The sequence below is a fragment of the Tiliqua scincoides genome, chromosome 4, assembly GCF_035046505.1.
Source record: "Tiliqua scincoides isolate rTilSci1 chromosome 4, rTilSci1.hap2, whole genome shotgun sequence".
NCBI classification, from domain to species: domain Eukaryota; kingdom Metazoa; phylum Chordata; class Lepidosauria; order Squamata; family Scincidae; genus Tiliqua; species Tiliqua scincoides.
The window spans coordinates 193,402,666-193,422,036 of NC_089824.1; the positions used below are offsets into that span (position 1 = coordinate 193,402,666).

Sequence of the window (19,371 nt, forward strand, 5' to 3'; positions counted from 1 at the left end):
AGCTATTGGGTGGTAGCTTAGTGGGAAAGTACCTGCCCAGGTTCAATTCCCAGCATTTTAGGTAGGGCAGAGAAAAAAGTATGTCTGAAACCTTGGAGAGCTGCTGCTATTCCATGCAGACAATAATGATCTAGATGGAACAATGGCCTGATTCAGTATAAGAAAATTCTTATGTCTGTCTACCTCAGTATCTGCAACCTGGGATCCTTTAACCAGAGATGAACATAGAACACTGACCATAGTACTTGATTCATACAAAGCATGGGTTCTCCTACAGGGCTATGCCATGTCACAAAGCACAAACAGGTGATCAGTGAAAGGTGAGGCACTTCTGTTCCACACAACTACAGGTCTGCCTGCATTATGTGCAGATTCCCTTTATCCCTTGGGTGGGCAGACCTAGACCCTCCAGAAGTGAGGGGAGCTGTGCTCTCCTTGCCTTTGGGAGGGTCTTCTGAGGCCTGCAGAGGAGTGCATGCCCACCTGCTGCCTCAGAAAACCAGAAGTGACATTTTTAAAGCATAAAGATGTCACTTCTGGTTTTCTAAGGGAAACAGGAAGTACCATTTTTTTCAGCCATAACAGCCATTCTGAGACCCAGAGAGGAAGTGGGTGGTCTTGCACTGTCTCTGCAGGCTTGAGAAGACCCTCCAGAAGTAAGGAGAACACAGTTCTGGTTGAGTTCACAGGTGGGGACCCAAAAACGGAGCGTTTTAATACCTGCAGTTTTTCTTATCAGTGGGAGTTCCAGGAATGGACCCCTGCACATAACATAGGCCCACTGTATATCTTTTTGGCCAAACTACCTCTATGCTACTCTCTCCAAAAATTGGAAGAGATGTGTATTGTTCAAAAAGCTTTACAAAAGGCTGCCAGCCTCTTTTCCTACTCAAAGCAGACCTCTGTTAAAGGTCTACCATAAGCAATTTTTAAAATATCAAATAAGATATTAAAAACACCAGTAATTATGAACTAATGAAAAGCCAGCCAAGATCAGAGGCACAACTGAAAGTAAAAACAGCTGGCCACATGTATATGACCAGACAAATATGAAGATTCCTAATGCCTTTTTCCTGCAGGAACTGTCCTGCTTCCTATTAACATTCTGGCTGTGTCTCTCTAGCTTTGCAGGCTACCTGCCTGAGTGTCACATTCCTGTGTTAAGTAAAAAAACTGTTCCCCATTAAAAAAGAAAAGGTGTGCTTCCACTGCTACTAAAGAAAGACGGAGGTAATGGGCACGGGGGTGGGGGGGTGGGAAAGTATTGTAATTTATATAGTTTCCCCTTTATCCACAGTTTCCTTATCCACAGGCCCTCCTTCTACAGGGGGGTCACCTTTAATCTTGCTGCCTCTTTCGAAGTTTAGAGACTTTTTGAGTTCATTATAACAAATACTAAATCTTTATTTAAAAGACAAAATAAACCTTTTGAAGGAAGTAATCAAGTTCAGAAATTAGTGGGTTTATTACAACCCATGATGGGATGCCTACCCATCACCATGTACAGGAAATCATGTGCAACCAGGGAGTCTGCATGTATATGTGATTTGCACAATTTCCTCTTCTTTTCCATCATTTTTGAGAGGAGAAAGATTTTGGAAAATGGGTGAATTATGTAAACCTTGTTTCATAAGTTACTTCCTTTGTACAGAGGCAGTTGGCAAGATCTTGAGGCTCAACTTTATGTGAAAGAATGACAATCTGAACCAACACACTCCATGACATGAAAGGGTTATATTCTATTCTTGTGCTGTTGTAGGAATCATTTTTTATTTCGAAATACTGCATCCCCATTTGGTCACAGTTTATTAACCAAAATGGGTAACAGTGAGACTGTTCACCTAACATGATGTGAAATATGAGAAAGTAATAATATTTTAAAATGACTGTGCATATATTTATTTTAATTAGTTGTGTTACAGTCAATCAAATGCTGGTTTAATTCAGCAATGTTTTATGCAGGACAAAAGTCATTTGTCCCACTATTAATCCTACAGGTGGCTTCAAGCAGCCAGCAGGGTTCAGTTCTTCCAAACCTGCCTTTCCCTTATCAACACTGTTGCTTTCAGTTGGTCCGCCTTGGCATTTTTTCCAAGTCAACGGTAAGTGAGATAACACATAACCTAGAAACATGAATGGTCCTATATTAATAATAGACATATACTCTGGCCACACAAAAATGGCATGAAAACCACAGAAAATAGGGTAGAATGAGAGCTAGAACATGTACGAAGATGGCTTTGAAAGGAGATGAAACAAATGAGTGGATAGCTTTTTCAACAGTGGTTACTCGATAATATGACAACTATACAGAACCTTCAAGGAATACCAGCTGCTGGGGGCCATCAGCAAGAAAGGGCACACTGTGAGCTTCCAGCTGGTTGGACAGTATGGGAAGAATGATGACAGGATGGTCTTCTGATCTGATCTAGGAGAGCTCTTTTGTAGTTGAGAAGGTAACAGAAAGACCCAATGGTATTAGGTGGCTGCAATCTTATACTGTCAGAAGCATTTTGTGACAGTAATCACCATCACAGCCCTATTCAAAATAGTCCCATTCTACATCATTTTATATACTGGACTGAAAATTCCTAATAGTGATATGCACACTAAATGGGAATATATTTGAAAGTGCTTGTCAAACCATCATTGTGGCCAAAAATTAGATAAAAGCCTTTTTGTTTTTTTTGTGAGATATTTCACATCAACCCTACAAACACATTTTCCATCTGGGAAGTGGCAGCTTTTAGGGTCTAAATTTAACAACTAACACAAACACGTACTGAGCTGTTGGTAAAATTACACCTTTAATACTCTTCTTCTGAATGGGATGGAGATTCCAATGGCCAAACTGACACTACTTCATAATTTAGAAGCTTGAATGAAAAAAATTGCTACCAAATGCCAAACTATATTCAATTCAAAAATGACAAAATTTTGTTCAGCTGTGTAGGAAACAAAAATGTTAAAACCTACTTAATCTGTTCAACTTGCTGATTATTTTTCTTCTTCCTTGGAGGTTTTTTCTTCTTGGGTTTATTGGCATTCTGATTATTTGGTTTGCTGTTTACGCCAAAATGTCCTGCAGATATATCACTTTGGAGCAAATTCACCAACAGTGGGCTTGTTAGGGTGACATCTTTGTTGACAGGAAAACCTGGATTCTGTCCACAAGAGATCTGATTTCCATTTTGGGTTCCACTAAAAGGAGTATTAAAAGGCATCCCATGTCCAGCAAAATGGTTCCCTGACGTACTGCTGTTTCCCTGCATTCCTTGCAAGTGGGGAGGCACCATATTTCCTTGCTGCATGGAAACATCAGGCAGCATTTGTGCCAAGTTTACATCACTGTTTGTTGTAGTTGTGGCATCACCCAGTTGCTGAGACATGTGAGGATTAGGTCCTGGGGGTCTCAGAACTTGTCCTTGAATCCCCATAACTTGAGAAGGATTGCCATTCACAGGGCCTTGCTGGGTCATCATCTGCCCCGAGAATTGCACCATGCTTCCTTGCATATTGGGAGTTGGTCCTCTCATGATTTGAGCTGGCCCCGTCATAACAGACTGGTTTTGAGCATTAAATGGCTGTTTATTTCCTTGCATCTGATTGGTCATCATCTGCTCCATCATTGAATTCTGCTGTAACAACACCTGCCCTTGGGGTCCCATCATCTGATTATGTGCAGCCATCATCTGTTGGCCTTGTTGGGGAATCATCTGCTTGGGTGGGGTCATTCTTTGTTGTGATGGACCAAGATTTTGGTTTTGAGGTGCTACCATCATCTGGCCCTGTGGCATGAGCTGAGCTCGAGAAAGTATCATCTGGTTTTGAGAGTTTAGAGACCCCTGAGGCTGAATGTTCACCATTTGTCCTTGAGATGATACTATTTGTTGGTGCATCCCCATTAACTGAGATTGTGGTCCTTGAGGAGGCTGTCCCTGCATGTTGCCCATGTTAACTTGGGGAACTCCACTGGTGCCTGTCTGCTGGTTGTTAATGTTTCCATGAAGTCCCATTAAATTGGTCTGCATCATGTTTGCCGGGCCATGCTGAACTTGCATCTGATTCTGAGGAGGACCATTTCCTTGACCACCTTAAAAAACACATCAATCTAGTTAGGAAACACTAGAAACTGAACTGGCATAGATACATTATTTGTTTATTTAAAAAATACTTCTAGACTGCCTTTCAGGTCCAGTGAAGAGACCACTAACATGGCTCACAATCAAAAACATAACAATAATTTAAAATACCAATAATGAGACAGAATAAATAATCCAGACAACAGAGGCACATACAAATAAGCTGATTAAAAACCTTAATGTAGTTAACACTGAACATATTTCATAGTTCAAAAGACTTTGTGACAGAAGAGCTGAAACAATTAAACATTAACAATTCCTAATATTTATTCTCTAATAGTGGCATCATAGTCCTTTGCATTTTGCTTTTCTTGATGCTAACAGGGCCTACCTCACATGATCACATCAAGAAAAAATGATAGGCAGCAGTCTGGAGTATTAGAATAGAAGCCATAAAGAAATTCAAAAACCACAGAAAGCAAAACCTTTATTAGACCAACTAAAATGTTATGACTCTACTGTGGCTTTTGAATTTCAAACAGACCAATACAGCTACCTAGGATTTTTACATACAGGGCGACATTCATGAATTATGGGGGGACCCAGGAAACTATAGGCCGGTCAGCCCAACAACTATACCGGGTAAGATGGTGGAATGCCTCATCAAAGATAGAATCTCAAAACACATAGACAAACAGGCCTTGCTGAGAGAGAATCAGCATGGCTTCTGTAAGGGTAAGTCTTGCCTCACAAACCTTTTAGAATTCTTTGAAAAAGTCAACAGGAATGTGGATGTGGGAGAACCCATGGACATTATATATCTGGACTTTCAGAAGGCGTTCTACACGATCCCTCACCAAAGGCTACTGAAAAAACTCCATAGGGAATTAGAGGGCAGGTCCTCTCATGGATTGAGAACTGGTTGAAGATCAGGAAACAGAGTGGGTGTCAATGGGCAATTTTCACAATGGAGAGAGGTGAAAAGCGGTGTGCCCCAAGGATCTGTCCTGGGACTGGTGCTTTTCAACCTCTTCATAAATGACCTGGAGACAGAGGTGAGCAGTGAGGTTGCAAAGTTTGCAGACAACACCAAACTTTTCCGAGTGGTGAAGACCAGAAGTGATTGTGAGGAGCTCCAGAAGGATCTCTCCAGACTGGCAGAATGGGCAGCAAAATGGCAGATGCGCTTCAATGTCAGTAAGTGTAAAGTCATGCACATTGGGGCAAAAAATCAAAACTTTAGATATAGGCTGATAGGTTCTGAGCTGTCTGTGACAGATCGGGAGAGAGATCTTGGGGTGGTGGTGGACAGGTCGATGAAAGTGTCGACCCAATGTGCGGCGGCAGTGAAGAAGGCCAATTCTATGCTTGGGATCATTAGGAAGGGTATTGAGAACAAAACGGCTAATATTATAATGCCATTGTACAAATCTATGGTAAGGCCACACCTGGAGTATTGTGTCCAGTTCTGGTTGCCGCATCTCAAAAAAGACATAGTGGAAATGGAAAAGGTGCAAAAGAGGACAACTAAGATGATTACGGGGCTGGGGCACCTTCCTTATGAGGAAAGGCTACGGCGTTTGGGCCTCTTCAGCCTAGAAAAGAGACGCCTGAGGGGGGACATGATTGAGACATACAAAATTATGCAGGGGATGGACAGAGTGGATAGGGAGATGCTCTTTACACTCTCACATAACACCAGAACCAGGGGACATCCACTAAAATTGAGTGTTGGGAGAGTTAGAACAGGCAAAATAAAATATTTCTTTACTCAGCGTGTGGTTGGTCTGTGGAATTCCTTTCCACAGGATGTGGTGATGGCGTCTGGCCTGGATGCCTTTAAAAGGGGATTGGACAAGTTCTGGAGGAAAAATCCATTACGGGTTACAAGCCATGATGTGCATGTGCAACTTCCTGATTTTAGAAATGGGCTATGTCAGAATGCCAGATGCAAGGGAGGGCACCAGAATGAGGTCTCTTGTTATCTGGTGTGCTCCCTGGGGCATTTGGTGGGCCGCTGTGAGATACAGGAAGCTGGACTAGATGGGCCTATGGCCTGATCCAGTGGGGCTGTTCTTATGTTCTTATGTATGTTCTTATGAAACAAATACTTACAATCTTTTTCTGAAGGACAAGTAAAATTTTAAAAAGATTTCCGGGACAATGTTTTTTGCATGAAGTAAAAAAGATTCCAATTGGTCTTCCCCCCTTCTGCCTCAGAAACCTACAGTGCAATCCTCTGCATTACTACTCAGAAACAAGCTTCAACAAGTTTAATGGAACTTATTCCTAAGTAACTGACAATACAGCCCTAGTGTTGTATTGCACCATCATTATGGCTATTGATTGATGGAGTTCATTACAGTAAAACAACAGAAGGGAGCTTTTGAAAACAAGCTAGAACTTCTTGCCCTTTTCTCTCAAGATGTTGCTTTAAATGCAACTGTTTGCTTGCATTAAAAACACACACAATTCACCATTTGTGAATTAACTATTCACTACCATTATTCAACTTTTATCAACACACATATGCCAAATACTGTACTTTCATTTATAGTCAGTCTCTGTAAGTTAGCTGACAAAACACAGTTAACAAACCTGTGTGTTGCACACTTTGACTGGTTTGCAGTTGAGGTGCTCCACTATTTCCAGGTGTCCCTGGTGCTGTAGAAGGGACCTGACTTTGCATGAAGTTCTGATTTGTCTGTCCTGCAGGAAAACCAGGTGGGAGGCGCTTGGGTATTCCTGGGAAGAAAATAATTTCATTCATTAAAGACCATATACAGGAGTGACTACATACTTTAAAACAGGAGTGTCAAACATAAGGGCCATAGGGCAACTGGGGCCACTGGAAGCAATTTCTCCAGCCCCCATTATAATTGGGCTCTCCCAGCTAGATATTGAGCTGTCTCATATCTTGAAAATATGATTTGCACATTTTCTCTTTTGTCATTTGCAGACAATGAGCTTCAATGCAAGAACCAATTGCTTACTTCTGGACATCATCTGCTTAATGATGTAACTTTGGGCCTCAGTAGGCACCATCAATGCTAGCTATGGCCCTCTGCATGAAACAGGTTTATATCCCTGCTCTAAACACAGAGCATTAAGATTAATGGTTTTTGAATCAAAGAAAGACCAAGAAACTGTCTGTATTCATTGAGAATAGAAGTGCAATAGTTTTACATGATTGCAAAGGACATTGAGATTAAACATCACAAAAAGGTTGTACTTAAAAAAAATCATTTCAATAACTGAACAAATTACTTAATAACGTATGGAACCTTCCTCAGAAGATTTCAAGACTAAGCACATGTTTGTCAAGTACATGTTAGAAATTTAAGGTATTCTGTCTACAGCTGAAATGTTTAGTCAACTGGTTACACTAATTAAGAACATTTTAATAAACTAAAAAGGTTGATGGTTAGCCACAAGATTTACTGGCAAACCTTGCTAAAACAGTGGGTTAGGTTCCAGATCAACATTGTAAAGTGAATATCACCTTAAAGTGAATCACAGGCTTCCCCCCCCCCCCGTTTGCTATTGCTGAGGAATGAGGCATCTATACAGCTCCGGATGCCTTTCTGACTTATAGTGCTCTTGATGGCTGCTGCGCAAGGGGAAAGGTGAGGTGTGGTTTTGGAAGCCAAGCTTGGAGTTACAGAGATGCATATTTTTAAAAACATGCTAACGCTTCAGATATTGAAAAGCACCACATTAGAAATGCGAGGTATGCCTATATAAGAAAAATCATTTTTAAATACAAGGTCTTATAAAAAGTCATCTTAAAAGGGGCTGTTCTCTTTCACACAAGAGAAAATATCTCCTCTAACATGATGCCTGCTGCCACAGACAAAGTACTTTTTTCTTATATGAAAAGGTATGAAAATGCTAATATGACTGACTAAGAGTGAAATCCATAGCTCTCATTGGTCCGGTGCAAGGACATCTGCTGGCCTCCCCTCACCAGATCTGAGCCTGAAGGTAAGTTCGCGTCAGCCTAAGGAGGCCAACAGGGGGAGGGGTTGGGAAGGGTGGCATGGGTGCTTTTTTGGGCAGGAAGAGAACGAACTGGTGGGTGAACCAGGCCCGGGCGGATGTCACTAAGGGCAGATCTTAACCCCTCTCCCAAGCAGCCCTCCCAAGCAGTTATCTTCCTGGCACAGATCCGAATAGCTCCATTTAGATGGCTGGAGCATTACATGGGGTAGGGGGATAATTATACTCCAGGTTGTGCGGCATACTCCAAGTTGCATGGCAGCCATCTCCAACCCTGTGCTGGATACAGAGCAGGCCAGCCTGCCTGTTCCAGGATAGGGCTGCCCGATTTCTTTCATTAGCCAATTCCACCTCAGGGCAAGAGACAGGATTAGGTGATATGAAGAGCCTCTTCCAACTCAATTCTACAGGAACGGCATACCAAAGCATAAGACGTCTTTGCCCAGGAAAACTTCAGTCGTACAAGATTCTACTGTTGGCTTGGAGTTGCTGCTGCATTTGTCCAGACAAAGAGTTTAGCAGTGAATTCACGTAAGTTATGCAATGCATATAGTGAATATGGATCATAACATATCTGCCTGCTACAGAGAACAGGCCCAAATATTTGTTCTTAAAATAATTACTTACCTCCTAACCCAGGGTGTATACCCTGTGGACCCTGGTTTTGTTGCATCACCATGAAGTTAGGAGGTACATTTCCCTGTTGTACCATAGGATTACGGCCAGGAGAATTTACAGGTTGTTGAAATCCTTGGGAAAGGGCATTATTCTGGGGAGGCCTTGGTCCCATCTGCTGCTGTGCTTGGTTAACTGTGGGAGAGGATGCAGGAGATCCCTGTTGAAAGGAGGAGGGAGAGGAGGCAGGAGACTTGTTGGTCAGGTGGGGTTGTTGTAGTGGTGTTGGGACCCGTGAAGGTCCTCCCTGAAGATTCTTCATCTGAGGAGCAGTAAATTGGCCAGAGTTGTTCATTTGAGGAAAGTTTGTGTGTGTCTGAGAAGCTTGTTGGCTTCCAAAAGGATATGGGGGTGGGGGGTGGGAAGGTGTTTGTACTGTTGCTAAAGATGGTCTGGCTTGGAGTTGCTGCTGCATTTGTGCAGGCAAAGAAGTCTTTTTCCACCCCTGGTTAACTGTCAGTGTGCCCATTGTTCCTTGGGATGGAGGTGGTTGAACTGTTCCAGAAGGCACCTGGTTCCAACCAGGAGGAACTGGAACCTGAGTTGATGTTGTAAATGGAGGACGAATACCCTGTTGTGGCTGCTGGTGCTGTTGAGGAGGGCGTGGTTGCAATTGCTGCTGTGGCTGCATCTGCTGGAAGTTGGCTGGGTTTATCTGTCTATTAACAGGAACCGTCTGCACTGAATGAAGCTGAGGCACGACAGATCCAGATGGATGATTCTGCTGCTGGATAGTGAGCCCTGATAAGAGTGGATCCACTGCATCTATGAAAACAAAATGACATTTACAAAGACAGCCATTGTTTTGTCCCACTGAAGTAACAGCAGGAAAAAGAAAACCACCCATATTTTTAGATTGAGTGTATTTTTTTATCTTGTTCTTACTGGGCTGTATCCAAGACTGTCTTGGCTAAGTTCCATTAATTTCCAAGGAACTGAGAGCCCAATCCTGAGGTCTGCGGCATGGCTCCGTGAACCATAGTCGCAAACATGCCATAAGGCATGTTTGCGGTGCTCACGGCTGGGCTCCGGCCAGCTCTGGGCTAGTGCATAGCAGTCACCCAGGTTCCGCAGCTCCGTGGTCTCCCGGACCACCAGGCTGCGGAACAGGAGGGGGCGTAGCCGGGGGTGAGGGGGAGGCATTCCGGGGAGGGGGAGAGGTGGAGCCACACAGCCGAGCTCCACAGGATCCAAGGCACTCATGGAGGGCGGCACTCCCTACACAAGTGCCTTTACTGTAACACCGACCTTCACCAAACATTCCCTTCTCCTGAAGTGCTGCCCGAGGTAGCGTAGGAGATGCAGGATCCAGCGCGAGCCCTGGCTGGAGCCGCCGAACCTGGGAGCTCTGGACAGCTCAGGATTGGGCTGTTAATCATTACTAAACATATGATAAAATGCATTCTCTCTCATTCACCACAGTTCAGAAAATTCTTCAAAAGTTTTTCATCAAACTTCATGTTGTAATCACAACAGCCATTAACACAAAATCTACAAGAGTATATGGATATCCCTCAAAGGAGAGGCTCCTTTCACTCAAAAGGCAGGTATTAGGTTTGGTAAATATTTCACACTATTCTCAGATTACTATGCACAAGAAAGGGGAATGGACACAGATATACACATCTTTCCAGAGATTATTTCTGCAAGCAAAACACAGGGGTAAAGATATTACCATCTGTATTGGTTACCTGACTGAGAGGCTGGCCGAGGGGTTCTGGGTTGTAGATCTGTGTTAGCTGCACTTGTCATAATAGAAGACGATACGTTCCCACTCTGCTGCATCATGACAGCTGCAGGATTGTTTATTCGTATTAACCCTAGAAATTTGGTCATTTGTTTTAATGTATGAAAATGCAATTTCTCACATACCAATATCAATATCAAAATCAAAACACTGGTAGAGCTTCAAGTCTGTTTCTTTGACATTCTAACCAATCTAGATCTGGAACAACTCTACCATGGACTTAAAAGCAGACAGAATAGCTACACAATCATATCAAGCACTTGGGCCTGCTAGATTTCATAGTTAGGAGCACTCTAATATTTATATTTATAAATACTACCATTAAAATATTTATATGCTCTCCTATTCTGCAGGAAATATAATTAAGTACTGAAGACCAGTAATCAAAGTCTGTTAAGAACTTTGAATCTGTTCTTACTAAGGTGACCCCTTCCTATTCCATTGTTTGCTCATGGATGTTAGCATTACAAAGCCCTTCTTCCTCACATTTCAATTTTGAAATACTGAAACACGAGTGCTGCTGAAGACAATTCTTTCTTGCACAAGCCCTTTCATAGCCACGTGCTTCACTGTTCTTTCCCTCTCTTTTACTGTTTCATACAATTGTATCTAGGACTAGGTCTTCTACTTGACCTTCTTCCTTCCATTCAAATATATCTTATCTAATCCCCCATTTCTTTAAGTATGCCTTCTAATACCTGACCATCTCTCCCTCACACTTTGCATCAATCTTTGTTCCTCTCCAGTCATGCCCTGTACATTTCCCCAATTAGTTTACAGTTCTATCCATTCGTTTTGCTCATTATTCTCAAAACACATTTCAAATACCTCCAGTGTCCTTTGTTCCATTTTACCTATCAGTCATGCTTCACATCCATACAAGTGTTTTTTTCACATCTGTTTTTATAATGTTTTTCCTCAAAGGTAAACTTAGAACATAAGAACAGCCCCACTGGATCAGGCCACAGGCCCATCTAGTCCAGCTTCCTGTATCTCACAGCGGCCCACCAAACTTATTCCCCTTGTTATTTGTTCCCTGGTATTCTGTATGCAATTCTTAACTAGATCTATTATGAATCTAGTTAACATTTATTTTCTTCTCCTAGCCTTTTTCAAGTGCATCATTATATACCTCAAAAGAGAATATATTTGGTATTATTGGATAGCAGTTATGCTTACCCAACACGCACAAGCACCTTTCCTCACTCAATTCAACAACTTCTTAACTATAACAATCAGTTCTTTGATCTGCTCATTATTTCTGCTTTTTCACCAACACAGCCTGCAGTTTGCAGTTTTTGAATTAATACTATGATCATTGGTTGAAAATTCCAAGATTCTCACTATAAGGGAAAATACTTTTCTCTCATTTTATTAAGATGACCCTCTTCACCTGAATGTTCCACTAACTACAGAAATACAGTCAAGTGTTGCTCGTTTTATGTTGCAAGATATTCGTTCTCAGTGTTATCAAGATGTAAATTTTTTATGTATATCTACTCTGCTGCCTGAGTATATCTACTCAGTATTTTATGTATATCTACTCTGCTACCCTGCTTGTGTCCTGAGTACACTTCTGTACTGCAGCGAGTCATGGACTCTTCGCTCACAACAGGAGAGGAAACTGAACGCTTTCCACATGCGCTGCCTCCGACGCATCCTCGGCATCACCTGGTAGGACAAAGTTCCAAACAACACAGTCCTGGAACGTGCTGGAATCCCTAGCATGTATTCACTGCTGAAACAGAGACGCCTGCGTTGGCTCGGTCATGTCGTGAGAATGGATGATGGCCGGATCCCAAAGGATCTCCTCTATGGAGAACTCGTGCAAGGAAAGCGCCCTACAGGTAGACCACAGCTGCGATACAAGGACATCTGCAAGAGGGATCTGAAGGCCTTAGGGATGGACCTCAACAAGTGGGAAACCCTGGCCTCTGAGCGGCCCGCTTGGAGGCAGGCTGTGCAGCATGGCCTTTCCCAGTTTGAAGAGACACTTGGCCAACAGTCTGAGGCTAAGAGGCAAAGAAGGAAGGCCCATAGCCAGGGAGACAGACCAGGGACAGACTGCACTTGCTCCCGGTGTGGAAGGGATTGTCACTCCCGGATTGGCCTTTTCAGCCACACTAGACGCTGTGCCAGAACCACCTTTCAGAGCGCGATACCATAGTCTTTCGAGACTGAAGGTTGCCAATACTAATACTCTGCTGCATAGTGGTATTGAACAATGAGTGGTTTCTACCTTGGCTTTATATTCCTCTGTTTATTGTAAGCTTTCATACTGCTGTCATTTATCAGAAATTGTTTATGCCAATAAAGGATAAATGAAATGAAGAAATACAGTCAATCCTTGGTAACCGCACACTCAGTTTTCATGAATTTGCTTATCCACAGGAACATAATCATTAGTCACGCCATCCACTGCCTGTTTTCAGCTAACCACAGCTGCCATCCTGAAGCTATCCATTGCTGGCATTCCTGAGCAGGTTAACTACCCCCCCCCAACTGATCCCATAGGATCAATGATGCCCTATCCACCAGTTCTGTATCTGCTGGGTTTTCCAAGAACCTAACCCCAGCAGATAATGAAAATTGACTGTAATTTATATTTAACCAAACTACTTCATCTAATCTTAGTATGGCAAGAGTTAACATTTTATTTCCAGCCTGATGCTTTCCAATTCTTCCACTTGTCCCGCCAATAATATTCTAACATTCTAAGTTGAAATTTAGGCATAACCGTGAACCATGGAACCCAGAAATTCCCTTTTCTAAACCTAGCTCCTCTTCCAGACAGGGTGACCAGATGTCATAACCACAAAAGAAGACAAGGCACTGAAAAGAAAAATGGAGGACAAAATAAAAGCTAAAAACACTCATATATTACATATTTGAGGATATCTGGAGGCCATTCCTTGATATAATAACGTCGCACAAAGGGTGTTAATATGCAGATCAACTTCAGTCGTTTATTTTCATTTTTTTTCTTTTTTTAGTATGTAATTCATAATTATGTATCCATGCAATGCTCTTTTTTATTTTTTTGTTCACATAATAAGAAAAAACACTCATTGATTTCATGTGGTCAATTTAAACACTATTACTTATTAAATTTAAAACTATATTACCTATAATTTATTAATTACAAGAAGGCTATGCACTGCCTGCAGGGGTGCGCTCACAGGGAAAAGGAGGACATTTAAGTTCTTTTCCAAGACACAAGGCTAAAAAAAAAGAGGACACATCCTAGAAAAAGAGGACATCTGGTCACCCTGCTTCCAGGGAGCTGATATTCTATGTACAGCAAGGAAATAGTGGTGCATCAAACAGGTTCAAAAAAAAAATGAGGTTTTTTGTGGATAAAGTATTTACTGAAAGCCAGCTGTATTTCTGTGTAATGCCTTGTGAGCCACCCCCTCCCAAGAGGAAATTTCAACATCATATGGGATAGGGAAAGATATTGTGGGATGTTGCCATTAAATAAAATCTGTACGCCCAAGTCTGCTGGTGTAAATAAGGGCTTCATTCACAGATTATGGATGAGCCAAAAAAAGGGGGTTCTTCAGGGGAGAAGCTTCTCAGTGTTTTTGACAACCCCTTCCTCAACACCTCCCTCTCTTGTGCTCTTCTGGCCATGGGCTTTCTCCTCACACTATCTCTCCTCTATTTCTCCTAGGGAGCTCCTCTTTACCCCTCTTCACTTTTCCCATCTTTTTCTAGTTCTTCCCTTGGTATCTTCCTTTGCACTTTCTTTCTGCCTGCTTTAGTTTCTGTTCCTGCCCCTTGAGCTTTTCTATGTACAAACTGTATCAAATTTAAGGCACTAACACAGTAGTTTTCAACCATCTTCTACATTATTATATTGAGACTACATTGTTATCTCTAGACTGTGCCCTTAATTAGTCTAAAGAACCATTTCTGTGTCCTTGATCTTTGTTTACTAGTGGTTCAGATGGGTATCGCAGCTCTCCATCAGATTCTTGCCACAGCTACTCTTTCCTAGTTCTGTCTTTGAGTTGACAGAACTACAAATGAAAAAGGAAAGTTGACAGAATTTCCCAGGATGCAGAAACCTGAATTTACACAGCTTTGTTGGAGTCATAGGCAAAGAAAAAAAATGTCCTTTTCAGTAGTTGTGACAGTTCAAAATAGAGGGGTATTAATAACAGCTCAATGCTCCATGTGCCAACATACATCTCTTCCCCTTCTGCCATAAATCACTGCAGGAGGAACTGAAGACAGAATGGTAGATTCTTTTTTTTAAAAAATATATTTTTTTTATTTATTACAGATACAGGAAAGAAAATAGGTTTAACTTAAGTTAAACCAGAATGGTAGATTCTTCATTGTTTTCCAGTGTTTACAAGAGTCATGAGCCTATATAGCACCGTATTCTAGAAATCTCTAAATTCTATTGATTCCATTGCCTATTCATTTCATTTGTTTCTCTTCCATCTATTTCCCACCAACTCTCTCTGTAATCTTGTTGCAGGAAGGGGTGAGGCAGAATGGGGCATTTTTATATTAGCATTATTGTCTCCCAACATCTCTCAAAAGCTAGAAACATCATGAGAAAACAAGTACAAAGGCAGAACTTTCTGTAAGTTCTTCAGCTTACAAGACAAAAAAATAGCACTTACCTTGGCTACCTTGCATGGGAAATCCTGTCTCTATTCGTACTGAGTTGCCTGGTCCCACAGGCCCATTTATCCTCACATCTTGGCCTCGGTTTTGAGCCAACGACAAATTGATGGCACCTTCACCTGAAAGCAATGATCAAAACTTGAAGTAAAATGAGCACATGGTTTTGGTGTAGGGAGGGAACCAACAAAGTAGCATTTAAATGGTAGTGCTGAAAATTGGTATACTGAATTCACATCTACAAACATTTATGTAAAAAACACAGAAGAGGATGGAGCTTGCACATTCTTGGAAGTTATCCAAGAGTTTAGCATTGGTTTTCTAGTCTACTTGGTCTATTATGCTTAGAAGAAGATGATTCTAAGAGATAGCGTCTCTACCAGCAAATGCTCTTCCATTTATTTTAATGAAGAAAGCAGTCTATGACTGCATTCCTTTGTTCAAACTTACTCACTCTGCAGAAATGTATGGGTCAACCCAGACTTGAAAAACCTACACAAATATCTACAGCAGAGAATACAGCTTCATCTTTATCATAGATAAAGCAGCAGAAAAACCAATTAGTGCACAAAACTTAAGCAACAATTTGGACAACAATAAGATTCTGGCAACCTCCAAATACAGAGGTAAATTATAGAAAGCAGTTAAAAAAGAGACATCATATACACATAACTTTTTTTTGTTTTGTTAAATAAGTCAGACTTAACATTGCAGTTACTACAAGAATGAGAATCCCTGTGGCACATTTCCAACTACTGCCCTCCACCACATTATTTAACACTAATAAGAACATAAGAACATAAGAACAGCCCCACTGGATCAGGCCATAGGCCCATCTAGTCCAGCTTCCTGTATCTCACAGCGGCCCACCAAATGCCCCAGGGAGCACACCAGATAACAAGAGACCTCATCCTGGTGCTCTCCCCTACATCTGGCATTCTGACTTAACCCATTCCTAAAATCAGGAGGTTGCGCATACACATCATGGCTTGTACCCCATAATGGATTTTTCCTCCAGAAACTTGTCCAATCCCCTTTTAAAGGCGTCTAGGCTAGATGCCAGCACCACATCCTGTGGCAAGGAGTTCCACAGACCGACCACGCGCTGAGTAAAGAAATATTTTCTTTTGTCTGTCCTAACCCGCCCAACACTCAATTTTAGTGGATGTCCCCTGGTTCTGGTATTATGTGAGAGTGTAAAGAGCATCTCCCTATCCACTCTGTCCATCCCCTGCATAATTTTGTATGTCTCAATCATGTCCTCAAGCGTCTCTTTTCTAGGCTGAAGAGGCCCAAACGCCGTAGCCTTTCCTCATAAGGAAGGTGCCCCAGTCCCGTAATCATCTTAGTCGCTCTCTTTTGCACCTTTTCCATTTCCACTATGTCTTTTTTGAGATGCGGCGACCAGAACTGGACACAATACTCCAGGTGTGGCCTTACCATCGATTTGTACAACGGCATTATAATACTAACCGTTTTGTTCTCAATACCCTTCCTAATGATCCCAAGCATAGAATTGGCCTTCTTCACTGCCACCGCACATTGGGTCGACACTTTCATCGACCTGTCCACCACCACCCCAAGATCTCTCTCCTGATCTGTCACAGACAGCTCAGAACCCATCAGTCTATATCTAAAGTTTTGATTTTTTGCCCCAATGTGCATGACTTTACACTTACTGACATTGAAGCGCATCTGCCATTTTGCTGCCCATTCTGCCAGTCTGGAGAGATCCTTCTGGAGCTCCTCACAATCACTTCTGGTCTTTACCACTCGGAAAAGTTTGGTGTCGTCTGCAAACTTAGCCACTTCACTGCTCAACCCTGTCTCCAGGTCATTTATGAAGAGGTTGAAAAGCACCGGTCCCAGGACAGATCCTTGGGGCACACCGCTTTTCACCTCTCTCCATTGTGAAAATTGCCCATTGACACCCACTCTCTGCTTCCTGGCCTCCAACCAGTTCTCAATCCACGAGAGGACCTGTCCTCTAATTCCCTGACTGTGGAGTTTTTTCAGTAGCCTTTGGTGAGGGATCGTGTCAAACGCCTTCTGAAAGTCCAGATATATAATGTCCACGGGTTCTCCCGCATCCACATGCCTGTTGACCTTTTCAAAGAATTCTATAAGGTTTGTGAGGCAAGACTTACCCTTACAGAAGCCATGCTGACTCTCCCTCAGCAAGGCCTGTTCGTCTGTGTGTTTTGAGATCCTATCTTTGATGAGGCATTCCACCATCTTACCCGGTATGGATGTTAGGCTGACCGGCCTATAGTTTCCCGGGTCCCCCCTCTTTCCCTTTTTAAAAATAGGCGTGACATTTGCTATCCTCCAATCTTCTGGCACTGTGGCTGTTTTGAGGGACAAGTTGCATACCTTAGTCAAGAGATCTGCAACTTCATTCTTCAATTCCTTAATAACCCTTGGGTGTATGCCATCAGGGCCCGGTGACTTATTGATCTTTAATTTATCAATGAGGTCTGAAACATCTTCTCTTTTAACCTCTATCTGACTTAACTCCTCGGTCAGGAGGGGCCGTTCGGGCAGCGGTATCTGCCCGAGGTCTTCTGCCGTGAAGACAGATGCAAAGAACTCATTTAATTTCTCTGCCATCTCTAAGTCTCCTTTTATCTCCCCTTTCCCTCCCTCAACATCCAGAGGGCCAACCGCTTCTCTGGCGGGTTTCCTGCTTCTAACATATTTGAAGAAGCTTTTATTATTCCCCTTAATGTTGCTGGCCATGCGTTCCTCATAGTCTCGCTTGGCCTCCCCTATCACCTTCTTACATTTCTTTTGCCACAGTTTATGTTCCTTTTTATTCTCTTCATTAGGGCAAGACTTCCATTTACGGAAGGAAGCTTCCTTGCCCTTCACAGCCTCTCTAACTTGGCTGGTTAGCCATGCGGGCACTCTCCTGGATTTAGTGGAACCCTTCTTTCTTTGCGGTATACACCTTTGCTGGGCCTCTATTACTGTTGTTTTAAGCAGCCTCCATGCACTCTGGAGAGACTGGACTCTTTTTACCCTCCCTTTCAACCTCCTTCTAACCAGCCTCCTCATTTGAGGGAAGTCCGCCCGTCGGAAGTCAAGGGTTTTTGTTAGAGATTTGCCTGGTATTCTTCCCTCAACGTGCACGTCAAAACGGATCGCAGCATGATCACTGTTCCCCAATGGCTCAGTAACGTTTACATCTCTAACCAGGTCCTGCGTACCACACAAAATTAAATCCAGAGTCACCTGTCCTCTGGTGGGCTCCGTGACTAGCTGATCTAAGCCACAGTCATTTAGCACGTCAAGAAATCCGGTTTCCTTATCGTGTCCAGAACACAAATTGACCCAGTCAATATGAGGATAATTGAAGTCCCCCATGATTACAACCCTGTCTCTCCTTGTCACCTCCCTGATCTGTTTCCTCATTTCAAGGTCCCCATCAGATTTCTGGTCTGGAGGACGATAGCATGCCCCCAGTATTACATTGCTGCACAAGCCTGGTAATTTAACCCACAGAGATTCTACGGTGGAGTCGGACCCACCTTCAATCTCTACTTTGCTGGATTCTATCCCTTCCTTAACATAAAGGGCCACCCCACCTCCAACACGCCCCTGCCTGTCCCTCCTGTAGAGTTTATAGCCCGGGATTGCGGTATCCCACTGATTCTCCGCATTCCACCAGGTTTCCGTTATGCCCACTATGTCAATATTTTCCCTTGTCACCAGACATTCCAATTCTCCCACCTTTGCTCGTAGACTTCGGGCATTCGCATAAAAGCATTTATACACGGAATGCCCCAGGATGGGCTGCTTATTCGCTCCTTTGTCCCCGCATCCTCTCATTGTGCCAAACCGTCTATCACATCCCATCACCCTACCTTTCCCAATTTCTTCTCCTACCCTGCCTTTGTCTTGTTGTTCTCTAACCTCCCCATCCTCATCCCATAGGGATGAGGAGTCCCGAACCGGATGCCCCTCGGCTCCTGTCGGCCTTCCCCCAGGGATCAGTTTAAAAGCTGCTCTGCCACCTTTTTAATGTTATGCGCCAGCAGTCTGGTTCCATTCACAGACTGCTTGTTGTGTGAATGCTAGTAATCATGTAGTGAATTTTCCCACGCTATTCAAAAATCACCAGTGACACAGAAACTCACTATTTGATGGCCAGGATTCACATGGTGAGTGGTGTAAAGTCACTTAACTGGGGGCAAAGAGAAACTGTAACATGTAGCCGATCTCTGAGTC

At 42.8% G+C, this 19,371-nt stretch overlaps 1 protein-coding gene across 4 annotated transcripts in view; it reads right to left on the reverse strand.

Moving 5' to 3' along the window:
- Positions 1-19,371, reverse strand: part of NCOA6 (nuclear receptor coactivator 6) — a 68,706-nt gene that overhangs the window by 23,759 nt on the left and 25,576 nt on the right. For all 4 annotated transcript variants that reach the window (XM_066624852.1, XM_066624855.1, XM_066624851.1 and 1 more), the window contains exons 6-10: positions 15,141-15,263; positions 10,448-10,576; positions 8,709-9,521; positions 6,681-6,827; positions 2,977-4,093 (exon numbers count right to left, since the gene is read on the reverse strand). In XM_066624852.1, coding sequence (XP_066480949.1) covers positions 2,977-4,093; positions 6,681-6,827; positions 8,709-9,521; positions 10,448-10,576; positions 15,141-15,263 — 2,329 coding nt within the window. The remainder of the gene's footprint in view (positions 1-2,976; positions 4,094-6,680; positions 6,828-8,708; positions 9,522-10,447; positions 10,577-15,140; positions 15,264-19,371) is intronic.